This window comes from Helianthus annuus, chromosome 8 (genome assembly GCF_002127325.2).
Source record: "Helianthus annuus cultivar XRQ/B chromosome 8, HanXRQr2.0-SUNRISE, whole genome shotgun sequence".
Classification (NCBI taxonomy): domain Eukaryota; kingdom Viridiplantae; phylum Streptophyta; class Magnoliopsida; order Asterales; family Asteraceae; genus Helianthus; species Helianthus annuus.
Window position 1 is genome coordinate 10,455,678 of NC_035440.2, and position 23,328 is coordinate 10,479,005.

The 23,328-nt window shown below is 38.7% G+C and overlaps 1 protein-coding gene across 1 annotated transcript; it reads left to right on the plus strand.

Moving 5' to 3' along the window:
• Positions 1-3,700: 3,700 nt before the first annotated feature.
• LOC110869536 lies at positions 3,701-4,826 on the plus strand. The gene is made up of 2 exons (XM_022118778.1): positions 3,701-4,278; positions 4,328-4,826. The coding sequence occupies exons 1-2, from the start codon at positions 3,701-3,703 to the stop codon at positions 4,824-4,826; spliced, it is 1,077 nt and encodes a 358-aa protein (XP_021974470.1).
• Positions 4,827-23,328: the final 18,502 nt, after the last annotated feature.

Sequence of the window (23,328 nt, forward strand, 5' to 3'; positions counted from 1 at the left end):
TATTGTTTTCAGTCGACTCCATGAGCTTAGTGCTCAACTGTCTGTTTCTCGAGCACCTACGAGTGCTGCTCCATCATCATCCACATTACCACCATTACCTACATCATCCCCACCATCACCACCACCCTTACCGACGTCACCACTACCACCACCATCTCCATATCCACTAGCACCATTGTTTTCATCACACCATGCTATACCTCCATCTCTTGAGAGGCGCGTCAGCGCCATTGAGGAGGAAATGACATCTCTTCTTTTTATGCTTTGTTATTGTTAGATTTGTTTATATTGTGACCATTTCAGTATGTATGTTTTGCGCTAGATGTGATCGATTTATCCTATTTTTATGTATGTATTGTGAAGATGTATTTAATTCAATTTGATCCCTTGAACGACAATATTTATTCTAAAGATTTGTTTAATTTCTTCTATATGATTTTGCATATAAAGATCATGGCGCCAAGGAGAAGGAACATACATACTCTCCAAAATCCTTTACCCACGACCCAAGCCGAGCTTGATGCCTTATTAAACCAACGCATTGCTGATGCGATTGCACAACATGAGGCAACACATGCAAATCAAAATGATGGGCCAAGAGTTCAAACTCCACCAGTAGCCCAAAATCCTATGAACGGATGGTTACTCATAACCTTGCAAAGGAATTCTCATTAATATTTATTTGCAAAATATATATTTTTGACAATTTGAGAGCCAATATTACAGAATGCACGTACAAACAATTTTTAGACAACAAACCATTGAATTTTGATGGCACGGGTGGTGCCGTAGCATTTGTCCGTTGGACTGAGAAAATGGATTTCATCATTCGCATGAGCAACTGTACCCCTAATCAAGCTGTCGTATATGTTTTGGGTATGTTCATGTCGGAAGTGTAACGCCCTGCATCCCTAAACTTTAGGCTTTTGGCAAATTTAGTCCCTGAAGTTTGCCTATTGTCAGTTTTAGTCCCTAAACTATGTGAGCATTGATACTTTGATAACTTGGTGAATCTTATGCTAACTCTATATACCTAGAATGTCTAAATCTATATAATTGGAATGCTTAAATCTATATACTTGGAATGTCTAAATCTATATAATTGGAATGTCTAAATCTATATACTTGGAATGTCTAACTCTATATACTTGGAATGTCTAATTCTAGATACTTTGGTGTTTGACTCTTGAGGCTCGTGAAACTTGAGACTTGGTTGAACGAGGGACTGGAGTCTTGTCACTGGCGGAAACTATGAAACCTTGAAAACTTGTTGTGTTATAGCTATAATCTAGTTATTCTATTACCCAATAATACGCAACGCTTAATCTAACTCGCAAAACGAATCAAAGACGGGAACGCGGACAGGATGGGATTGACCAAGTGGCAATCCGATCGGATGACCAACCGATCGGATGGCCACTCGATCGAACAGCCATCCGATCCGTGCACACCGCCTTAGCCTCCCTCACACACTATAAATAGGCCTGTCACACCACTATTCTCATTGATGTGACAGCCTCACTCGACCAGACGCACGCACACCACTTTTCTTTGATTTCTCGGCGATTCCAGTACGTTTTACACTAGATCTTTGTACAACCTTGATCTACACATCATTCTCTACGAGATTCTCCTTTGAAATCTCACTTTTCACCGTGAAATCTCTTAGATCTGAGTTCTTGAGGATGATGTCATCATGGTGGTTTGTACAAACTGCTATATGATGTCATTCCTGGTAAGATCTAGCTCAGATCTAAGGAATTCCATGAGTTTTGCACCGAATCTAAGCTAGATCTAGGATTTTTCATAATAAAACTCAAATTTTCTTCATCTTTTCTTCAATCTCTCGCTTTAAACGGTGGAATCCGGGTCTAAATGGACTATGGACTGGATGAGTAGTCTGGAGTTGTTTTGGAAACAGATTGTTGCCGGAAAAGACGACCATAGTACGGATTCCGACATAAACTCGTTATGAACAGACGACTGATCGGACAGGGGTGATTCCCATCCGATCAGAACAGCTGTGTGATGATGAGTTTCCCGTTGTCTCAGTGCGTACCGTTCTGTGATCGTTAATCTAAAAAAACTTTGAAACTTTACAAGTTACAAACTAGACAAAGAGCACTCGGTCGAGTGGCAATCTCATCGGATAACCATCCAATCGAACAACCACTCGATCAGGTGACATTTGCCTCATAGCCTTAAACACTTGAACTTTAAAACTTTGAAAACTACCATCGTCGAATGGCAATCCGATCGGATAGCCATCCGATCGAACTGCCATTCGATCAGTGTAGCATGTGCATAAAAATCTTTCAACACTTAGAAACTTTTTCAGAAACTTGAAACTTTGAAACCCTTGATCGAATGGCAATCCGATCGGATAGCCATCCGATCGAACAGCCATCCTATCATACTAACCAAAACACTTAGCAACACTTGACACTCGGATCGAGTGGCAATCCGATCGGATGGCCATCCTATCGAATTGCCACCCATCCCACTCACACACTAGTCACCCAATCGAATGGCAGTCCGATCGGACAGCCATCCGATCGAACAGCCATCCGATCTAATGACTGGTCTGACACTTTGCGAAATCTCGTTATTCTGCTTGACTCTTATATGTTGTAATCTAATCAGGTTAATACTAAAAGAGCTCCTTTTGATCCAATAACGGTCTTAACTGTTAAGCAATCACCGTGAGTATACTCGATCCCCTTTTTACTTTAAACTTTGGGGTGCAACATGTATTCTATGAAACTTAAACTTGAATCTTTGAAATCTAAACTCTATCCTATGTGTATGTGAAACTTGTGATTCTTGATTCTTGTATTCTATTTGTGCTATGTGAACGTTTAATCCAGGGTGTGTAGTTCCGCCTTAACAATAGTAGCGCTATAGGAGATGCACCTCCCCATCATTCTCGGGGGTATTGTCAGGAGGATTCTAGTTTACCTTGAGTCTTGGGTAAACAACAAAGCATCGGGATACTTGGGCTATCACTTGTGGATTGCGAACACTAGCATGGCTGGAACTATTTTGTTACATTTACATATGGATATGAGTTGTTTTAATCTATTATTCTATTATTCAAACTTGTATACTCGCCAATACTTTTGTATTGATATTTTAATACATGTTGCAGGCTGATAGGATGCTGGAAATCATGGAATCAAGCTAGGATGAAGCTTAGAAACTCACCTAGTTAATCGATTTAAATTCTGAACAATGTTGATGTTTGATGTCCTGTTTGATACTTGTCGTTCTATGTTGATGTTGAATATGTTAGACAACTATTGCATGAAATCAATCTAATTACTATTGAAATATCTAGTGTTATGGATTCTCGTGAGCTATCTGAACGCTTAGTGCTCGCACCCCGATGTTTCCGCCATCGGTTGGGGTGTGACAGAAAGCCTTGTCATGGTGGAATCTACAAGTACAAACTTTGGGAGATGCATCAGCTTATGCTATCACGTGGGATAGGTTGAAGGATATGCTGAGAGAGAAATATTATTCGAGGGTGGAGTTGCAAATGTTGGAAACAGATCTTTGGAATTTGATGATGGATGGACCAGATATCTATGGGTACACCCAACGATTCCACGACCTTTCACGAGTAGTTCCTTATATGGTAACCCTTGAGTTTAAACGAGTCGAACGATACATTTGGAGATTAGCACCCCAGATTCGAAGCATGGTTACATCGTCGCATCCCACGATAGTCACAGAGGCCATCACAATCTCCGTAAGCCTTACTGAGGAAGCAAAGAGAATGAACAAAATTGAAAAGAAAGGTACCGAGAAAACAAAGGAAAAACAAGTGGAATCCGTGTCACATGACAACAAGTGGAAATTCTCTCAGTTTAGGAAAGGATCTCGACCAAGCAATAAGAAAAAGGAAAACCCCATAAAGAAAACGGGTAAAGCATTTGTGGCAGCAGCAGAGACAGAACCGAAAGGGTATGTAGGAAATGCACCTAAGTGCAACCGATGCGGTTATCATCACACTGGTAGTTGTCGAACTATCAAGTGTGACAAATGCGGGAAGATGGGTCACCGCACAGAAAGTTGTTGGAGTAACAACAAAGGGAAAAGAAACGAAGGTAAGAAAGAAGGAGGCAGTGGTAATGGAAACGAAAGAGGGAAGAACCAAGGTTGTTTTAATTGTGGTGATATGGGACACTTCAAGAAGGACTGTCCAAAGGAGAACCAAGGCCGCGGACGAGCCTCTGTGAGCTCAAGAGGCGCGACAGGATCCAAATGTGATCACCGGTATGTTCCCTGTCAACGATCATTTTGCTTCTATTTTATTTGACACCAGTGCAGATTTTAGTTTTATATCTTTAGAATTTAAAGATATACTTGGACTAAAGTCAATTAAACTAGATAATTCGTTCACTATCGAATTAGCGAATGGAAAAGTGATTGAATCCGATAAAATTGTTAAAGGATGTTCCTTAGAGTTAGGAGGACGAAAATTCAAAGTTGACCTAATACCCGTTCAACTAGGTAGTTTTGATATTGTAATCGGAATGGATTGGCTATCCACCAACCAAGTCGAAGTCGTGTGTTACGAAAAAATCATTCGGATTCCCCTTCCTAATAACGACACACTTCTTGTTCATGGTGAGAAAAACGAAATGCCGTTACGAATTATTTCCTGTATGAAAGCCCGAAAGTGCCTACGAAAAGGATGTATAACATTCTTAGCGCACATAGTTGACAAAAAAGCCAAGGAGCTAAAACTTGAGGAGATCCCGGTTGTGAAGGAATTCCCTGAAGTTTTTTCAGAAGACTTGCCGGGATTACCACCACAATGACAAGTCGAATTCCGAATAGACTTAATTCCAGGTGTCGCACCTGTGGCGAAGTCTCCATACCGATTAGCTCCTTCGGAAATGGAAGAATCGCCCACACAACTTCAAGAGTTGTTGGACAAAGGTTTCATCAGACCAAGCTACTCACCCTGGGGAACTACAGTGCTATTTGTAAAGAAGAAGGATGGAAGTTTTTGGATGTGCATAGACTATCAGGAATTGAATAAACTCACGATCAAGAATCGGTATCCATTACCGAGGATTGATGACTTATTCGATCAACTTCAAGGATCGAGCTATTATCTGAAGATTGATTTAAGATCAGGATACCATCAACTCAGAGTTCAAGAAGAAAGTGTTCCGAAAATGGCATTCCGAACTCGCTACGGTCATTACGAGTTCCTTGTTATGTCGTTTGGCTTAACAAATGCACCAGCGGTGTTCATGGACTTAATGAACCGCGTGTGCACCTTGACAAATTCGTGATAGTATTTATCGATGATATATTGATATATTCATGAAATAAGGCTGAACACGAGCACCATCTTAGAACTATTCTTGAGTTGTTGAAGAAGGAGAAACTATATGCAAAATTTTCCAAATGCGAATTTTGGCTTCGCGAAGTTCAATTTCTCAGACATATAGTCAACGAGAAAGGCATACATGTTGATCCATCCAAAATCGAGGCCATAAAGAATTGGAGTGCACCAAAGACACCGACCGAAATACGTCAATTCCTAGGATTGGCTGGTTATTATCGAAGATTCATTGAGAATTTTTCGAAGATTGCTCAATCCCTCACTTCTCTCACTCAAAAAGATAAGAAATTTGATTGGGGAGAAAAACAAGAAGCAGCTTTCTAAATATTTAAAGACAAACTCTGTAATGCACCAATTCTATCACTCCCAGATGGTACGGACGATTTCGTAGTCTATTGTGACGCCTCACGACAAGGGTTAGGATGCGTGTTAATGCAAAGAGAGAAAGTTATTGCATACGCATCATGCCAATTAAAAGTTCACGAAAAGAACTATACCACACATGACCTAGAGTTAGGTGTAGTGGTATTTGCATTAAAAATTTGGCGTCATTACCTTTATGGTATCAAATGCACGATATTCACGGATCACAAGAGTCTTCAACATATATTTAACCAGAAAGAGTTAAATATGCGCCAAAGACGCTGGGTCGAATTGTTGAATGACTATGATTGTGAGATCAAATATCATCCGGGCAAAGCGAACGTTGTCGCGAATGCATTAAGTCGAAAAGAACGAGTTGAACCTCTACGTGTGAGATCTTTGAAACTCACAATTCATAATGACCATACCTCTCGAATTCGTAATGCTCAGCAAGAAGCATTAAAGGAAGAAAACTTCAAAGCAGATGTAACACCTCGAAAAATTTCATCCAATAATGTCTTGACACGTGTCATAAGGTTCCGGTATGTGAAAACATACTTTAGAGGGACTAAAAGTGACAAACAGTGAAAACTATGGAACGTAAGGGTCCAAAGTGTCAATAATGGATAAATAGACTCTATGATAACCCAACATAATGTTTATAACCTTAAACGGATGGTTCATGGGTCATACGACGCGGAAATTGCACAAAAGTGAAGTAGTGTAAACTATAGGGGCCAAAAGTGTCAACATGTTCAATTTATACCTCTGAGTGAACTTTTGGCAGACCCGAAGCTTTGTAAAGCTAAAATATACTCACTAGAATATGTGGTAAAAATTTCATGAAGTTTCGTCAACGTATGAGAAAGTTATGGCCAAAACCGTACTTAAGGGACTAAAAGCGTCAACGTCGAATTTCATGGCTTTTCGGTTGAGCGCAAAGTTATCCAAGGACATTACCATGTTGGTAAATGTCCTAAGGTTCTTAAAAACCAAGTTTGGGGGTTTACGAGTCAAAATAAGCAGCCGAAACATCGCGTGCAAGTTCAGGGACCAAAGCTGCCAAAATGGAAAATAGTTTGGCTGACCAGGGGTCAGGCGACCCGCCTGGACAGGCCCAAGCGGGCCGCGTGAGACTGCCAGGTGCAGCATTTCGCGAAAATTGCATTTTAAGTCCAAAATTGAAGTGGTAACCAGCTGTGTTCACCTCCTTTTGCTCCAATTAAATGTCATGCATGGCTAGGACAACAGTAACCTCTAAATTCAGCCTTTAAATCAGATCAAAACCCCATTTCTTGGCATTTCCTTTTGTGATCAAGAACACCCAAACTTTGCAAAAGCTCTCAAGACTTTCTGGAGCATTTCTGATCATCAAGGCAACATCCTAGTGTTAACTAAGCTTCATTAGGACCCTTGTAAGCCTCTATAACATTCTATAATTCGTTCTTGCATTGATTAATTGCTAAAAGTCAAACCGTTGTTCTTGAACTTTGACTTTCTGATTAAACGAGTTCTACTCTGTCATTTCTCAAATTGAAACCACTGATGTGTTGGTATTCATGTGGGAAACAAACCCTCAAAAGAGTATTATCTGATTCCCACTAAATGCATGTTAATTGTCGAGTCAAACGTGATTCTAAAAAGTCAACAGAAGTGATTTTTGCGAAAATAAGCTTGAATGTTAATATAATAGACATGCAATCTGTTTGATCATCATAAATAACTTGTAATACATATAAGAATGAGTTTTATCATCATCAACTCGACAATCTATAGTATAAATACGAATCGGAACCGAAAGTCTTATAAAACGACTATTTCGTAGACTATCGATTCGGATTCGTACATGCATGTTTGAGATCTGTATTGGAGAGTATTTTTGACCATTTTTATTTTGGTAAGACTTTCTGGAATTTTTGTTGATTGAGTCTATGCTTAGCCGATTCGAATGCATGTTTCCAATTTATACATAAAGTTGACTATTTTGCCCTTTTTGAGATAAAACGTGATTTTTGGAAAAGTGAAAGAGTAGAAATCTTTACTTCTAATATATAAACTTGCACCAAAAATTTTGGATCAGTTGGTGGTCCAGATTTTGAGTTATGGCCAATAGCGTAAAACTATATCTTAAAGTTACATAAACGGCCCTTTTCGCGTATAACCCATTTCTGGCCACGTTTTGATATAAAACTTTTTACCCACTGATGTATTATAATATTTTGGGATTTTTGATGATTTTTAATTAATTTTTGGCTGAACGGATCTTAGATCGCTTAGTTATTTCGGCTTATGTCGGTTTTGACCGTTTAAGCCATAAAATGAGTTTTATACATTCTTTTGACCCGAAACCTTTTCCTACTGTTTTTATTTGTTGAATAAAGTATTTTAAGTATTCTGGAAATATAAAAATCTCAGCTTTTCTTTGAAAACCCGAAAACGCCCTTAAATCGCATTTTTTAGCGTTTTAAGCGCATAGTAAGCGTTATACTCGTTTTAAACATATAAGACTTATACCTACTGATGTAATTAGTATATTTTCATATAATAACAGTAAGTATAAGTATATGAACTCAGATTTCCAGTTTTGGCATTTTTAGCCCTTGTGAAATTACTAAAATACCCCTGCGGTGCATAGTTTGATTTTAAATGACAAATTTGATATATGGGTCATACCCTACTGTTATAATATGTTAAATGAAGTATATTTACTGTATAAACCAGACCCGTAACTCAGATTTCCAATTTTACTCTTTTATAAATCTTTTAAATAACCAAAATGCCCTTCTAAGGCATAAATTGAGTTTAAAACTATTCGGGGCATAATAGAACATAACTTACTGATATTATGTCATATTTAAGGCATATTATCTCAGGGAACTTGCATTTGACTTATTTGGCTACCCGTAACGCCCTTTTTGCGTTCGGTTCGGGTTACGTAACTAGTTTGCGTAAATTGACCGAAACGGGTCAAACGTTATCATTTTCATCTCAAAATCCAGGATGTATTTAGTATACCCATATTATACAAGTATTCAAGCTTGTCGGGTCTAAATCACATTCCATCCGGTCTTACGCTTAATCGTGCGTTTAACCGTATCATCCTTAAAACTAACCGGTCAAAGCTTAGGCTTAATTAAAGACCCGTTAGTATCCTAATTGGTTATTTATACCATCGTTCCAGACTAGAGCTTTCCGGTAAATTGTACCTACGCTTACTTAGGAATACGGCTGAGTTATTATTCTTGCTATTTAAGACAGGAGCTAGCTCAGGTAAATACATTTTAACTTATTTTCCCTTATACGGGCTTGGGATACGGTATTATAAAAATACCGCTTGGTCGGGTGTAGAAACTGTTTAATCGGAGATGATTAAATTGCATAATCCCGTTTTAATATGTGTTGATTGATAACAAATAACATTGGGGGTTAATGACCGTGTCCTGGATATCCTTGGCTCATTTTAAAAAGTGAATGGCCACGACGTAAGCACAAGGTGTAGACAGAACACCTCCTGTTGCATATGTATAACATATACTCACTCGTGAGATTATCTTCTTGTGAGATTATATTTGTGGTGTGTCGATTAATCTTGTCCGGCTTGTATTGTATAATCACCGGCCCTAAATGTTGGACAACCATGTAAATCGGATACAAGATTTTTATTAATAAAATTGTCCCAAGTATAAAGATTAATTTTGCCTCTGTGCTTTTTAATCAATGTGTCAAGATATTTTGTGCCGTTTGCACTCGAATCACTTTTCAAACTCTTTTTCCAAAATGAGTCAGTTACTTGTATTTACCAGTGTAAACTGACGTATTTTCCAAAAGGTTAAGTGACAGGTACTATGCGTAATTGGCTGGGAGCTCGGGGCGTCACTAGGGAATCTTGCACGTCCTAGATGCCTAAAGTCTATTGAACAGTTTTCTATTATTGATCCGCCTGTGGATCCTTTACCTTCCGTTGTAATACTTTGACATTACTTATATTCGGAATGTAATATATTTATCTTTTGCTTCCGCTGTGCATTATTATATTGTGTTGTTTGTCTATGATGACGCCAACTACGTCACTATACTCCCCACCGGGCCCACCGGTGACACGTGGAAAATTGGGGTGTGACAGGTTGGTATCAGAGCCAACGCTGAGTGAATTAAACACTATCCTAATGTGTTTAATCTCAGTGACACAATTGCACATACTTGAGTCTAGACTTAACATAGGAATACTCCCGATTCTAATCTGGAATTTACTGCTTCCGATTATTTTTATTGGATACGTCGCCAAGCGAAGAAGCCGTAATAGGAGTTCTCCACACCGGAGCCCGAGATGCTGAGTCTCGTACCGCGGCTAAAATGGAACGAACATCCAAGGAGAAAGCATTCAGAAATAAGATGAAGAAGAAACTCCTTTTACTGAAAATCGTTTTCCTTATTAGTCCTTATAAGGACATAATTATCTTTTAATGCCTACGGGCCAAACTTATTTAAAACATCCATTAGTGATGTAGTGCCTACGGGCCAAACTTATTAAACGTCCAATAGTGATGTAGCGCCTACGGGCCATACTAATTGTCATATAAGACAGAAGGCAGTGGTGGTCTATGACTCCCTGTCAAGAAAAGGTAATGAACTTTGATTCACACCTAAATGCCTTGATCCCAGACGATCATGGCTTATAAATTAAACTTGTCCGCGTGACTAAGCCTTTTGTGCTATTACTAAATGCCTTGATCCCAGACGATTATGGCTTATAAATTAAACTTGTCCGCGTGACTAAGCCTTTTGTGCTATTACTAAATGCCTTGATCCCAGACGATTATGGCTTATAAATTAAACTTGTCCGCGTGACTAAGCCTTTTGTGCTATTACTAAATGCCTCGATCCCAGACGATCATGGCTTATAAATTAACTTGTCTACGCGACTAGGCCATTTGTGCTATTATTAACTTATAAATTAGGATTTATGATAAAATCCTGAATAAAATAAATATCCTTCCTTCCCTGCCAGTAGGCATTTTTTTTAAAAGAATCTTAAAGGTGAAATCTAGCCTACGCGGCCAAGATGGTGAAACCTATCCAAGGGATTCAGATCCTTGTTAACGCCTAAGAACGTGTTAGCACTCCTGACAAATGTGATTCGATAAATCACAACAATCAAACTTATATTGGATTCTTCCAAATTTTCTTATCTAGCCTAGTGATTTAGAAATCATGGCTTGTGTCATCCTATAAGATGATCACATTATAAACATCCGATAGTGATGAAGTGCCTCCGGGCTAAACTTGTTGTCCGATAAGACAACGACAGTGGTGGTCTTTGACCTCCTGTCTAAAAGTGTTGGACCAGGTCCAAGCATAATAGTCGGTAGGATCCATGCGATCTCGACTAATAGCATCTGAGAAGATGATCATATTATAACCATCCCTCAAGAGGGGAACGCCCACGGGCTATGCCTATTGTCCTAAAGGACAAAAGACAGTTGAAGTCTACAACTCCCTGTCAATAGAAGGTAATGAACGTGGTTCGAACCTTAAATGCATCGATTCTCTGAAATCATGGCTTGCACAAAAAAATTTAGAACTGTCCTTGTGACTAGGCCTTATGCGCCACTTTAATATCCTTAATGTTTTATAACTAGGATAAATTATAATGGAAAATACTAATTGAATATAACTAACAAGTTAACCAATATGGTTTATATTACCATGGTTGATAAATCGTCAAAGATGATGATTCCATAAAAATCTCTGAATAAATCATTGTTAATAAGTATGTAGCAATCAAGCTACATGGCTGGATTAGATGAAGTTAACAGTCGTTTGAAGGAGAGCAATGATACTACCAGAATTAGTGTAACTGGAGCAGAACTGCAGGCAATAATAGATTATGCTGTTACTCGAGCTCTTGATCGACAGAATGATGAATCAAATGATACCCACTCCAAGACTCTATCTATGGCTCGTAGTAAGCCCCCTCCTGAAACACATGAGTCAAGGAAGGACGATGACCATAACTTGTCAAATCAAAGGAGTGTTCCGTCTAGACAAGTTGTGTTTCATCAAGAGGCACCAGTTAAGACATGTTCATATAAATATTTTGTCTCCTGCAAGCCCAGAGACTTTACAGGAGAAAATGGGGCCATCGATTGCATGACATGGCTCGATGAGATGGACGCTGTTGTTGACATCAGCGGTTGTGCGGAGCAAGATGTTGTGAAATTTGTTTCACAATCATTTAAAGGAGAAGCGTTGGCATGGTGGAGATCATTGCTCCAAGCCACGGGGAAAGTTCTACTTTACAACTTATCTTGGGGTCAATTTGTTGCTTTAGTCAAGGAAAACTTTTGCCCTCAGCATGAAGTAGAAAAGATAGAATCAGACTTCTTGACTTTGGTCATGAAAGATTTGAATTGTCCGGCATATGTGACTAGTTTCAACACTATGTCCCGCCTAGTTCCTTATCTAGTCACCCCTGAACCTAAACGCATAGCGCGTTTCATTGGAGGCCTAGCACCAGAGATAAAAGGAAATGTTAAAGCATCTAGGCCAACCACATATAGGTCCACGGTGGACTTATCCTTATCTCTCACCTTAGATGCAATCAGACTTAAGTCTGTTAAGGCTTCTGGCGAGAGAAGAAGAGAAAGAGAGGAGGAAAACTCTCATCAAACGAACAAGAAGAAGAAGGGAAGCTCGGAGCATGGGAAAGATTCTGAGTTTAGGAAGAACTCGAGTCAGTCTGATAACAGACCCAAATGCAATAACTGCAAAAAGCAGCATTTTGGAAAATGTACAATAGACCCACGCGCTAAATTGTGTGGAATTTGCAAGACCAAGGGCCACAAAACCTTAGATTGCAAGGGGTTAAAGAACGCCACATGCTACAACTGTAACGAGGAAGGGCACATCAAAACCAACTGCCCAAAGCTTATAAAGAAGCCTGAGAGGCCAGGAAAACAAATGCATGAGTCTTCCGGATGAATGCCAGGAAGGATAACTATATAGCAGGTACTTTTCCTTATCAAGCAGTTTATGCAGAAATTTAATTGATACTGACACATGTGATTCAATAATGAACGATCACTGTTGAGAACTGTTATCTCCGTCTTAGTAGGACTTCGGTCATTTTATACGAAGAAGGAACTGGCCGATGATACTTTAGAAAATGCTCCAACAAACCTTAGATGGATACTTTATATCTAAATGGGAATCACTCTTTTCTGATATTCCTATGGCAAGCTTTCAAGCTACCTAAATTCTTTAATATAATAAAGACAGATGTGACGTTTTGATCCTCTGTCAGAAAGGTAATGGACTAGGTCCAAACCTTTAATGCCATTGATGGTCTTTTACGACCTAGGCTAAGTAATATTAATATATTTTAAATAACGTTCATTAAGAATGTTAGTGCTATAATAGCCTGTATAGGTGTTTGACACCATGGTTAGTATATATTAAGGCCATCAGAGTGAAAAATAGCAGTTGTTGGATTTCAACTAAGAAATTGTTTTATTGGTATTAGGAACCAATATCGAGTATGGCAAACCCGGGTAAGATAACAGTCAATCGCGCCATTGATGACGCGACACATGCTAATGATGCTGAAATTGCAAACCTTAGAATTTCCAAAGATGTTCTTCAAAATATGATAGACGCAGCCGTTGGAAAAGCTGTGAAGAAGGCTGTGAAAAAGTTAAAGGAGCCCCATGTTGCTCGGTCCAAGTTTTATCTAGGACCACATTTCCTTGCTCTTAAGGATGATCTCGTTCATGCCTCGGATGCGAAGGATGAACTAAAAAGGAAAAGGGAGGTAGATAACTCCCAGAGTTCTAAGAAAAAGAACAAACAAAAGTCTGACAAGAAACCAGTATGTGAGACCTGCAAGAAGCGCCATTATGGGAAATGCAGGTTCGAACTAAGATCCAAATCACAGCCCAGGGCTTGTGGGATCTGCAAGTCTAAGGGACATAAAGCATTGGACTGTAAGGGCATGAAGAATGCAGTTTGTTTTGGCTGTAATGAGAAAGGCCACATCAAGACTACGTGCCCTAAATATGTCAAAGGAAATGCGGCGGAGGAAGTAAAGCCAAAAATTGAAAGCGCTTAAGATACCTAAGCTGGCCATAAATAATGGCATCAGGTACAATTCCTTGTCGTTTTATCAGTAATTTAAATGCTAAGGGTTTTATTTTGGTTCGGATACCAGTAAATCCTTCGTAAACTATAAGTATATCAGATTTTTTTAACTCTTCATAAGGACTCCATATATTAAATGTGAGGTATGAATTACCAATGGAATCTTTAATGACCTCTCTCGCATCCTCGGAGAAAATCCTTTCATAAGAATCTGGAGTACCTTTCCCCAGAAAGAGTACGACAATATATATTATTTATTTTATTTTATTATTTTCTCATTGTTTTCTATCGTCTGCGAATGCCAAACTATGTTTGATAAGAGTGCCATATGAGGATTTGCGTATCCTAGTGCGTCCCATAGATTGCTTCCATGCCTGATCAGTATGGAGGTTTAATGCATGGGATCCCCGAAGATATCCCAATAGTCATATTGTACTAAAGTCGACTAGTAGTATTCAAAGAAGATATCCAATATAAAAATGTCCTTATAAGTATCTCTACTTAGGGCATCTTTGCAATGTTAAAGGGAATGTGTCATTTATCTGACACCGACAGCGATAGATGAGCCAAAGCCTGAGAGTACGGAAATCTCTGACATCTTTATGTGTCATGATTAGCTTCCTTATAAGAATTACCATGTTCACCTCTTGAGAGGCAAGTAGAGTTAAGATCTATATCCCATTTCAGGTTATTCTATTATGAAACCTTCAAGGTAGCTAGTACCATCATTGGAAGAATCGAAACCCCGAATAAGTAAGTTTTAAAATAAAGGATTCATATAACCTAACTCGATATCCTGAAGAAATCGGTATTGTTAATTAAGAAAGACGGTTCATTTTGCTTATGCATGAAATACCGCAACCCAAATTAGGCAACAATTAAGAATTTCCATCAGCTGCCCAAGATCGTCGATTGTTCGACTAACTGAGAGAATTAACTATCCCTTAAGATTAGTTTTAAGTAATGGTTGGAAGAACCATTTCACATTAAGATAAGCATTCCTATAATAGTGATGTATAAGTATCAAGGCTACTCCTTTGGGGACCTTGCTTAGATGGAATGTTAATTATCTATTGCTAAATAGAAGATTGGTAAGTCCAATCATCCGGTCTGATAGTTGCCTTGGAAACAACGAATAAGATCAGGCAAATCCATGATCATCTGTAAGATTGCCGGTTTCGGCAGAAAAATCAAAGAGTTGTGAAAATAGCAACCCTCCTAAGTCCTTGTTAGGAAATAAGGTTCATCAATGACATCACTCTGGAAGGGTGTGCCAAATTAATAAGTATCAGGCTAGTTAAACTCTGATTATAAAAATCATTCGAAGGAATCGAATGTATCATAGATCATATAACTTATGAGCTAAAAGCTTATTTAAGGAGCTTGGTGGAACTCGCAATGTATTACACCCTAAGGATTAAGGGATGTGTTTCGCCAATAAGTCAAAAAGCACTATCACATAACGGTTGGAAGACTTGTGATATAATGATAAACCCGTATCGAATACGGATCCAAGGCGCAAAGATTTTCATGTCAAAATAGGTGGAAAAGTGTTACTTAAGGTATCGCCCCGAAAGGGGGGTGATGCGAATTGGTAAGAAAGGCAAGCTAAGCCCGAGATACGAAGGACCTTTCGAGATTTGTCGAACGTGTCGGGTCAGTCGCTTATAAGTTGAACTTGCCTGAAGAACTTAGCGCTATTCATAATGTGTTCCACATCTGGAAATTGAAGAAGTGTTTCGCTGACGAATCACTGGTGATACCACATTCAGATATACACATAGACGAGAGTCTAAAGTTTGTGGAAAAACCTTTGTCGATTGAGGATCGACAGGTGAAGAAGCTTCGAAGGAAGCATGTGCCTATTGTTAAGGTCAAATGGGATTCCCGTAGAGGACCCGAATATACATGGGAAGTGGAATCCACGATGAAAGAAAAATATCCCCATTTATTTCAGTAAATCTCGGGGACGAGATTTCTTTTAAGGGGGTGAGGATGTAACACCTCGAAAAATTTCGTCCAATAATGTCTTGACACGTGTCATAAGGTTCCGGTATGTGAAAACATACTTTAGAGGGACTAAAAGTGACAAACAGTGAAAACTATGGAACGTAAGGGTCCAAAGTGTCAATAATGGATAAATAGACTCTATGATAACCCAACATAATGTTTATAACCTTAAACGGATGGTTCATGGGTCATACGACGCGGAAATTGCACAAAAGTGAAGTAGTGTAAACTATAGGGGCCAAAAGTGTCAACATGTTCAATTTATACCTCTGAGTGAACTTTTGGCAGACCCGAAGCTTTGTAAAGCTAAAATATACTCACTAGAATATGTGGTAAAAATTTCATGAAGTTTCGTCAACGTATGAGAAAGTTATGGCCAAAACCGTACTTAAGGGACTAAAAGCGTCAACGTCGAATTTCATGGCTTTTCGGTTGAGCGCAAAGTTATCCAAGGACATTACCATGTTGGTAAATGTCCTAAGGTTCTTAAAAACCAAGTTTGGGGGTTTACGAGTCAAAATAAGCAGCCGAAACATCGCGTGCAAGTTCAGGGACCAAAGCTGCCAAAATGGAAAATAGTTTGGCTGACCAGGGGTCAGGCGACCCGCCTGGACAGGCCCAAGCGGGCCGCGTGAGACTGCCAGGTGCAGCATTTCGCGAAAATTGCATTTTAAGTCCAAAATTGAAGTGGTAACCAGCTGTGTTCACCTCCTTTTGCTCCAATTAAATGTCATGCATGGCTAGGACAACAGTAACCTCTAAATTCAGCCTTTAAATCAGATCAAAACCCCATTTCTTGGCATTTCCTTTTGTGATCAAGAACACCCAAACTTTGCAAAAGCTCTCAAGACTTTCTGGAGCATTTCTGATCATCAAGGCAACATCCTAGTGTTAACTAAGCTTCATTAGGACCCTTGTAAGCTTCTATAACATTCTATAATTCGTTCTTGCATTGATTAATTGCTAAAAGTCAAACCGTTGTTCTTGAACTTTGACTTTCTGATTAAACGAGTTCTACTCTGTCATTTCTCAAATTGAAACCACTGATGTGTTGGTATTCATGTGGGAAACAAACCCTCAAAAGAGTATTATCTGATTCCCACTAAATGCATGTTAATTGTCGAGTCAAACGTGATTCTAAAAAGTCAACAGAAGTGATTTTTGCGAAAATAAGCTTGAATGTTAATATAATAGACATGCAATCTGTTTGATCATCATAAATAACTTGTAATACATATAAGAATGAGTTTTATCATCATCAACTCGACAATCTATAGTATAAATACGAATCGGAACCGAAAGTCTTATAAAACGACTATTTCGTAGACTATCGATTCGGATTCGTACATGCATGTTTGAGATCTGTATTGGAGAGTATTTTTGACCATTTTTATTTTGGTAAGACTTTCTGGAATTTTTGTTGATTGAGTCTATGCTTAGCCGATTCGAATGCATGTTTCCGATTTATACATAAAGTTGACTATTTTGCCCTTTTTGAGATAAAATGTGATTTTTGGAAAAGTGAAAGAGTAGAAATCTTTACTTCTAATATATAAACTTGCACCAAAAATTTCGGATCAGTTGGTGGTCCAGATTTTGAGTTATGGCCAATAGCGTAAAACTATATCTTAAAGTTACATAAACGGCCCTTTTCGCGTATAACCCATTTCTGGCCACGTTTTGATATAAAACTTTTTACCCACTGATGTATTATAATATTTTGGGATTTTTGATGATTTTTAATTAATTTTTGGCTGAACGGATCTTAGATCGCTTAGTTATTTCGGCTTATGTCGGTTTTGACCGTTTAAGCCATAAAATGAGTTTTATACATTCTTTTGACCCGAAACCTTTTCCTACTGTTTTTATTTGTTGAATAAAGTATTTTAAGTATTCTGGAAATATAAAAATCTCAGCTTTTCTTTGAAAACCCGAAAACGCCCTTAAATCACATTTTTTAGCGTTTTAAGCGCATAGTAAGCGTTATACTCGTTTTAAACATATAAGACTTATACCTACTGATGTAATTAGTATATTTTCATATAATAACAGTAAGTATAAGTATATGAACTCAGATTTCCAGTTTTGGCATTTTTAGCCCTTGTGAAATTACTAAAATACCCCTGCGGTGCATAGTTTGATTTTAAATGACAAATTTGATATATGGGTCATACCCTACTGTTATAATATGTTAAATGAAGTATATTTACTGTATAAACCAGACCCGTAACTCAGATTTCCAATTTTACTCTTTTATAAATCTTTTAAATAACCAAAATGCCCTTCTAAGGCATAAATTGAGTTTAAAACTATTCGGGGCATAATAGAACATAACTTACTGATATTATGTCATATTTAAGGCATATTATCTCAGGGAACTTGCATTTGACTTATTTGGCTACCCGTAACGCCCTTTTTGCGTTCGGTTCGGGTTACGTAACTAGTTTGCGTAAATTGACCGAAACGGGTCAAACGTTATCATTTTTATCTCAAAATCCAGGATGTATTTAGTATACCCATATTATACAAGTATTCAAGCTTGTCGGGTCTAAATCACATTCCATCCGGTCTTACGCTTAATCGTGCGTTTAACCGTATCATCCTTAAAACTAACCGGTCAAAGCTTAGGCTTAATTAAAGACCCGTTAGTATCCTAATTGGTTATTTATACCATCGTTCCAGACTAGAGCTTTCCGGTAAATTGTACCTACGCTTACTTAGGAATACGGCTGAGTTATTATTCTTGCTATTTAAGACAGGAGCTAGCTCAGGTAAATACATTTTAACTTATTTTCCCTTATACGGGCTTGGGATACGGTATTATAAAAATACCGCTTGGTCGGGTGTAGAAACTGTTTAATCGGAGATGATTAAATTGCATAATCCCGTTTTAATATGTGTTGATTGATAACAAATAACATTGGGGGTTAATGACCGTGTCCTGGATATCCTTGGCTCATTTTAAAAAGTGAATGGCCACGACGTAAGCACAAGGTGTAGACAGAACACCTCCTGTTGCATATGTATAACGTATACTCACTCGTGAGATTATCTTCTTGTGAGATTATATTTGTGGTGTGTCGATTAATCTTGTCCGGCTTGTATTGTATAATCACCGGCCCTAAATGTTGGACAACCATGTAAATCGGATACAAGATTTTTATTAATAAAATTGTCCCAAGTATAAAGATTAATTTTGCCTCTGTGCTTTTTAATCAATGTGTCAAGATATTTTGTGCCGTTTGCACTCGAATCACTTTTCAAACTCTTTTTCCAAAATGAGTCAGTTACTTGTATTTACCAGTGTAAACTGACGTATTTTCCAAAAGGTTAAGTGACAGGTACTATGCGTAATTGGCTGGGAGCTCGGGGCGTCACTAGGGAATCTTGCACGTCCTAGATGCCTAAAGTCTATTGAACAGTTTTCTATTATTGATCCGCCTGTGGATCCTTTACCTTCCGTTGTAATACTTTGACATTACTTATATTCGGAATGTAATATATTTATCTTTTGCTTCCGCTGTGCATTATTATATTGTGTTGTTTGTCTATGATGACGCCAACTACGTCACTATACTCCCCACCGGGCCCACCGGTGACACGTGGAAAATTGGGGTGTGACAGGTTGGTATCAGAGCCAACGCTGAGTGAATTAAACACTATCCTAATGTGTTTAATCTCAGTGACACAATTGCACATACTTGAGTCTAGACTTAACATAGGAATACTCCCGATTCTAATCTGGAATTTACTGCTTCCGATTATTTTTATTGGATACGTCGCCAAGCGAAGAAGCCGTAATAGGAGTTCTCCACACCGGAGCCCGAGATGCTGAGTCTCGTACCGCGGCTAAAATGGAACGAACATCCAAGGAGAAAGCATTCAGAAATAAGATGAAGAAGAAACTCCTTTTACTGAAAATCGTTTTCCTTATTAGTCCTTATAAGGACATAATTATCTTTTAATGCCTACGGGCCAAACTTATTTAAAACATCCATTAGTGATGTAGTGCCTACGGGCCAAACTTATTAAACGTCCAATAGTGATGTAGCGCCTACGGGCCATACTAATTGTCATATAAGACAGAAGGCAGTGGTGGTCTATGACTCCCTGTCAAGAAAAGGTAATGAACTTTGATTCACACCTAAATGCCTTGATCCCAGACGATCATGGCTTATAAATTAAACTTGTCCGCGTGACTAAGCCTTTTGTGCTATTACTAAATGCCTTGATCCCAGACGATTATGGCTTATAAATTAAACTTGTCCGCGTGACTAAGCCTTTTGTGCTATTACTAAATGCCTTGATCCCAGACGATTATGGCTTATAAATTAAACTTGTCCGCGTGACTAAGCCTTTTGTGCTATTACTAAATGCCTCGATCCCAGACGATCATGGCTTATAAATTAACTTGTCTACGCGACTAGGCCATTTGTGCTATTATTAACTTATAAATTAGGATTTATGATAAAATCCTGAATAAAATAAATATCCTTCCTTCCCTGCCAGTAGGCATTTTTTTTAAAAGAATCTTAAAGGTGAAATCTAGCCTACGCGGCCAAGATGGTGAAACCTATCCAAGGGATTCAGATCCTTGTTAACGCCTAAGAACGTGTTAGCACTCCTGACAAATGTGATTCGATAAATCACAACAATCAAACTTATATTGGATTCTTCCAAATTTTCTTATCTAGCCTAGTGATTTAGAAATCATGGCTTGTGTCATCCTATAAGATGATCACATTATAAACATCCGATAGTGATGAAGTGCCTCCGGGCTAAACTTGTTGTCCGATAAGACAACGACAGTGGTGGTCTTTGACCTCCTGTCTAAAAGTGTTGGACCAGGTCCAAGCATAATAGTCGGTAGGATCCATGCGATCTCGACTAATAGCATCTGAGAAGATGATCATATTATAACCATCCCTCAAGAGGGGAACGCCCACGGGCTATGCCTATTGTCCTAAAGGACAAAAGACAGTTGAAGTCTACAACTCCCTGTCAATAGAAGGTAATGAACGTGGTTCGAACCTTAAATGCATCGATTCTCTGAAATCATGGCTTGCACAAAAAAATTTAGAACTGTCCTTGTGACTAGGCCTTATGCGCCACTTTAATATCCTTAATGTTTTATAACTAGGATAAATTATAATGGAAAATACTAATTGAATATAACTAACAAGTTAACCAATATGGTTTATATTACCATGGTTGATAAATCGTCAAAGATGATGATTCCATAAAAATCTCTGAATAAATCATTGTTAATAAGTATGTAGCAATCAAGCTACATGGCTGGATTAGATGAAGTTAACAGTCGTTTGAAGGAGAGCAATGATACTACCAGAATTAGTGTAACTGGAGCAGAACTGCAGGCAATGATAGATTATGCTGTTACTCGAGCTCTTGATCGACAGAATGATGAATCAAATGATACCCACTCCAAGACTCTATCTATGGCTCGTAGTAAGCCCCCTCCTGAAACACATGAGTCAAGGAAGGACGATGACCATAACTTGTCAAATCAAAGGAGTGTTCCGTCTAGACAAGTTGTGTTTCATCAAGAGGCACCAGTTAAGACATGTTCATATAAATATTTTGTCTCCTGCAAGCCCAGAGACTTTACAGGAGAAAATGGGGCCATCGATTGCATGACATGGCTCGATGAGATGGACGCTGTTGTTGACATCAGCGGTTGTGCGGAGCAAGATGTTGTGAAATTTGTTTCACAATCATTTAAAGGAGAAGCGTTGGCATGGTGGAGATCATTGCTCCAAGCCACGGGGAAAGTTCTACTTTACAACTTATCTTGGGGTCAATTTGTTGCTTTAGTCAAGGAAAACTTTTGCCCTCAGCATGAAGTAGAAAAGATAGAATCAGACTTCTTGACTTTGGTCATGAAAGATTTGAATTGTCCGGCATATGTGACTAGTTTCAACACTATGTCCCGCCTAGTTCCTTATCTAGTCACCCCTGAACCTAAACGCATAGCGCGTTTCATTGGAGGCCTAGCACCAGAGATAAAAGGAAATGTTAAAGCATCTAGGCCAACCACATATAGGTCCACGGTGGACTTATCCTTATCTCTCACCTTAGATGCAATCAGACTTAAGTCTGTTAAGGCTTCTGGCGAGAGAAGAAGAGAAAGAGAGGAGGAAAACTCTCATCAAACGAACAAGAAGAAGAAGGGAAGCTCGGAGCATGGGAAAGATTCTGAGTTTAGGAAGAACTCGAGTCAGTCTGATAACAGACCCAAATGCATCTCGTGTGTCTACCTTTCTCTTTGTAGCTTGTGTTCTCATATAAACTACCGGTTTGCATTCTAGCTTGGATTCCGCACTTGCTAGTGTGTTAAACATAACAAGGATAAGGTTTAACCTCGACCTCCGGGGGACCTACAAGTGGTATCAGAGCCGTGGCTCTTTTCCTTGTTAAAAACCGAGTTTATACAAGACTTTGGAGTGTTTGGACAAAACTCACATGGTTTAGCACCCGTTTTTAGTGTTTTTCTTGGATTTCTTGACGTAAAAACGTGTTCTAAACTAACCGGGTGTGTTAAAGGACGGGTTGGGTAACTTAAAAACTTGTTTTTAAGAAGGTTGGTAATTTCCGGCCAAAATTCCGGCTTACTCCGGTGACCGGATTCTGGATAAGAACCTTCCTTTTTAGGCAATATTTTATTAGTCAAATCTGAGTTGGTAGAAAGCATGTTCTGAACATACCTTCTGCCGAAAGTTGTCTACCAACCAATCACCTTTTCACCAACCTGTCAACTTTTGTCAAACTGTGTCAGCTGCGTCAGTACAGTTCGAAAGATATCCTTCGAAGTCGAAAGATTATCTTTCGATCAAAGGAGGTTCGATAGATAACCATCCTTCGAACATCCTTCGAAGTCTGTGGTTTATCCTTCGATCCAAGGAATCTTTTCGAAGGATATATATTTCGATCTACAGTTATTATTCGAAAGATAAGGATCCTTCGATTGGAGAATCTTTCGAAATCATTGTTCGAAATTCAACAGTGATCTTTCGAACACTGTTGATCCTTCGAACAAGGTTTGATCTTTCGATCCTAGTCTGTTTGAGTTTAACAGTTTGTGTTTTTCAGGTCTTTCGATCAAGGATCTTTCGGCTGTCTGTTCTCATTCAAGATATTAACATAGTTTGTGAAAATTAAATTTAAAAAAATAAAGGAAAAACTTGTTTTTCAAACTTTAAATCAATTTTCACTTAATATATTAATTGTTATAAAATGGGAACAAATGGTCAGTGGGATCCAACCGCGTGGACTCAAACAACTTTGACTCCACAATCATCAGCTACGCAGTCATCAGCCACGCAATCTGCGTCAGATTTCAACAAAACTGCATGGATGCAGGCTATTGCCCCACCTCAAGCTGCAATGATAACTGCAAATCAATGGGCATTGGTCACAAATCAAAGCAGCAGCATTCAAGC

What these genes read in the sequence shown, in the direction of transcription:
- LOC110869536 (XM_022118778.1), top strand. Translation starts at nt 3,701, where the DNA reads ATGGTTACATCGTCGCATCCCACGATAGTCACAGAGGCCATCACAATC. An exon ending in GGATCCAAATGTGATCACCG is followed by an intron (nt 4,279 to 4,327) that starts GTATGTTCCCTG and finishes ATTTGACACCAG; the next exon opens with TGCAGATTTTAGTTTTATAT.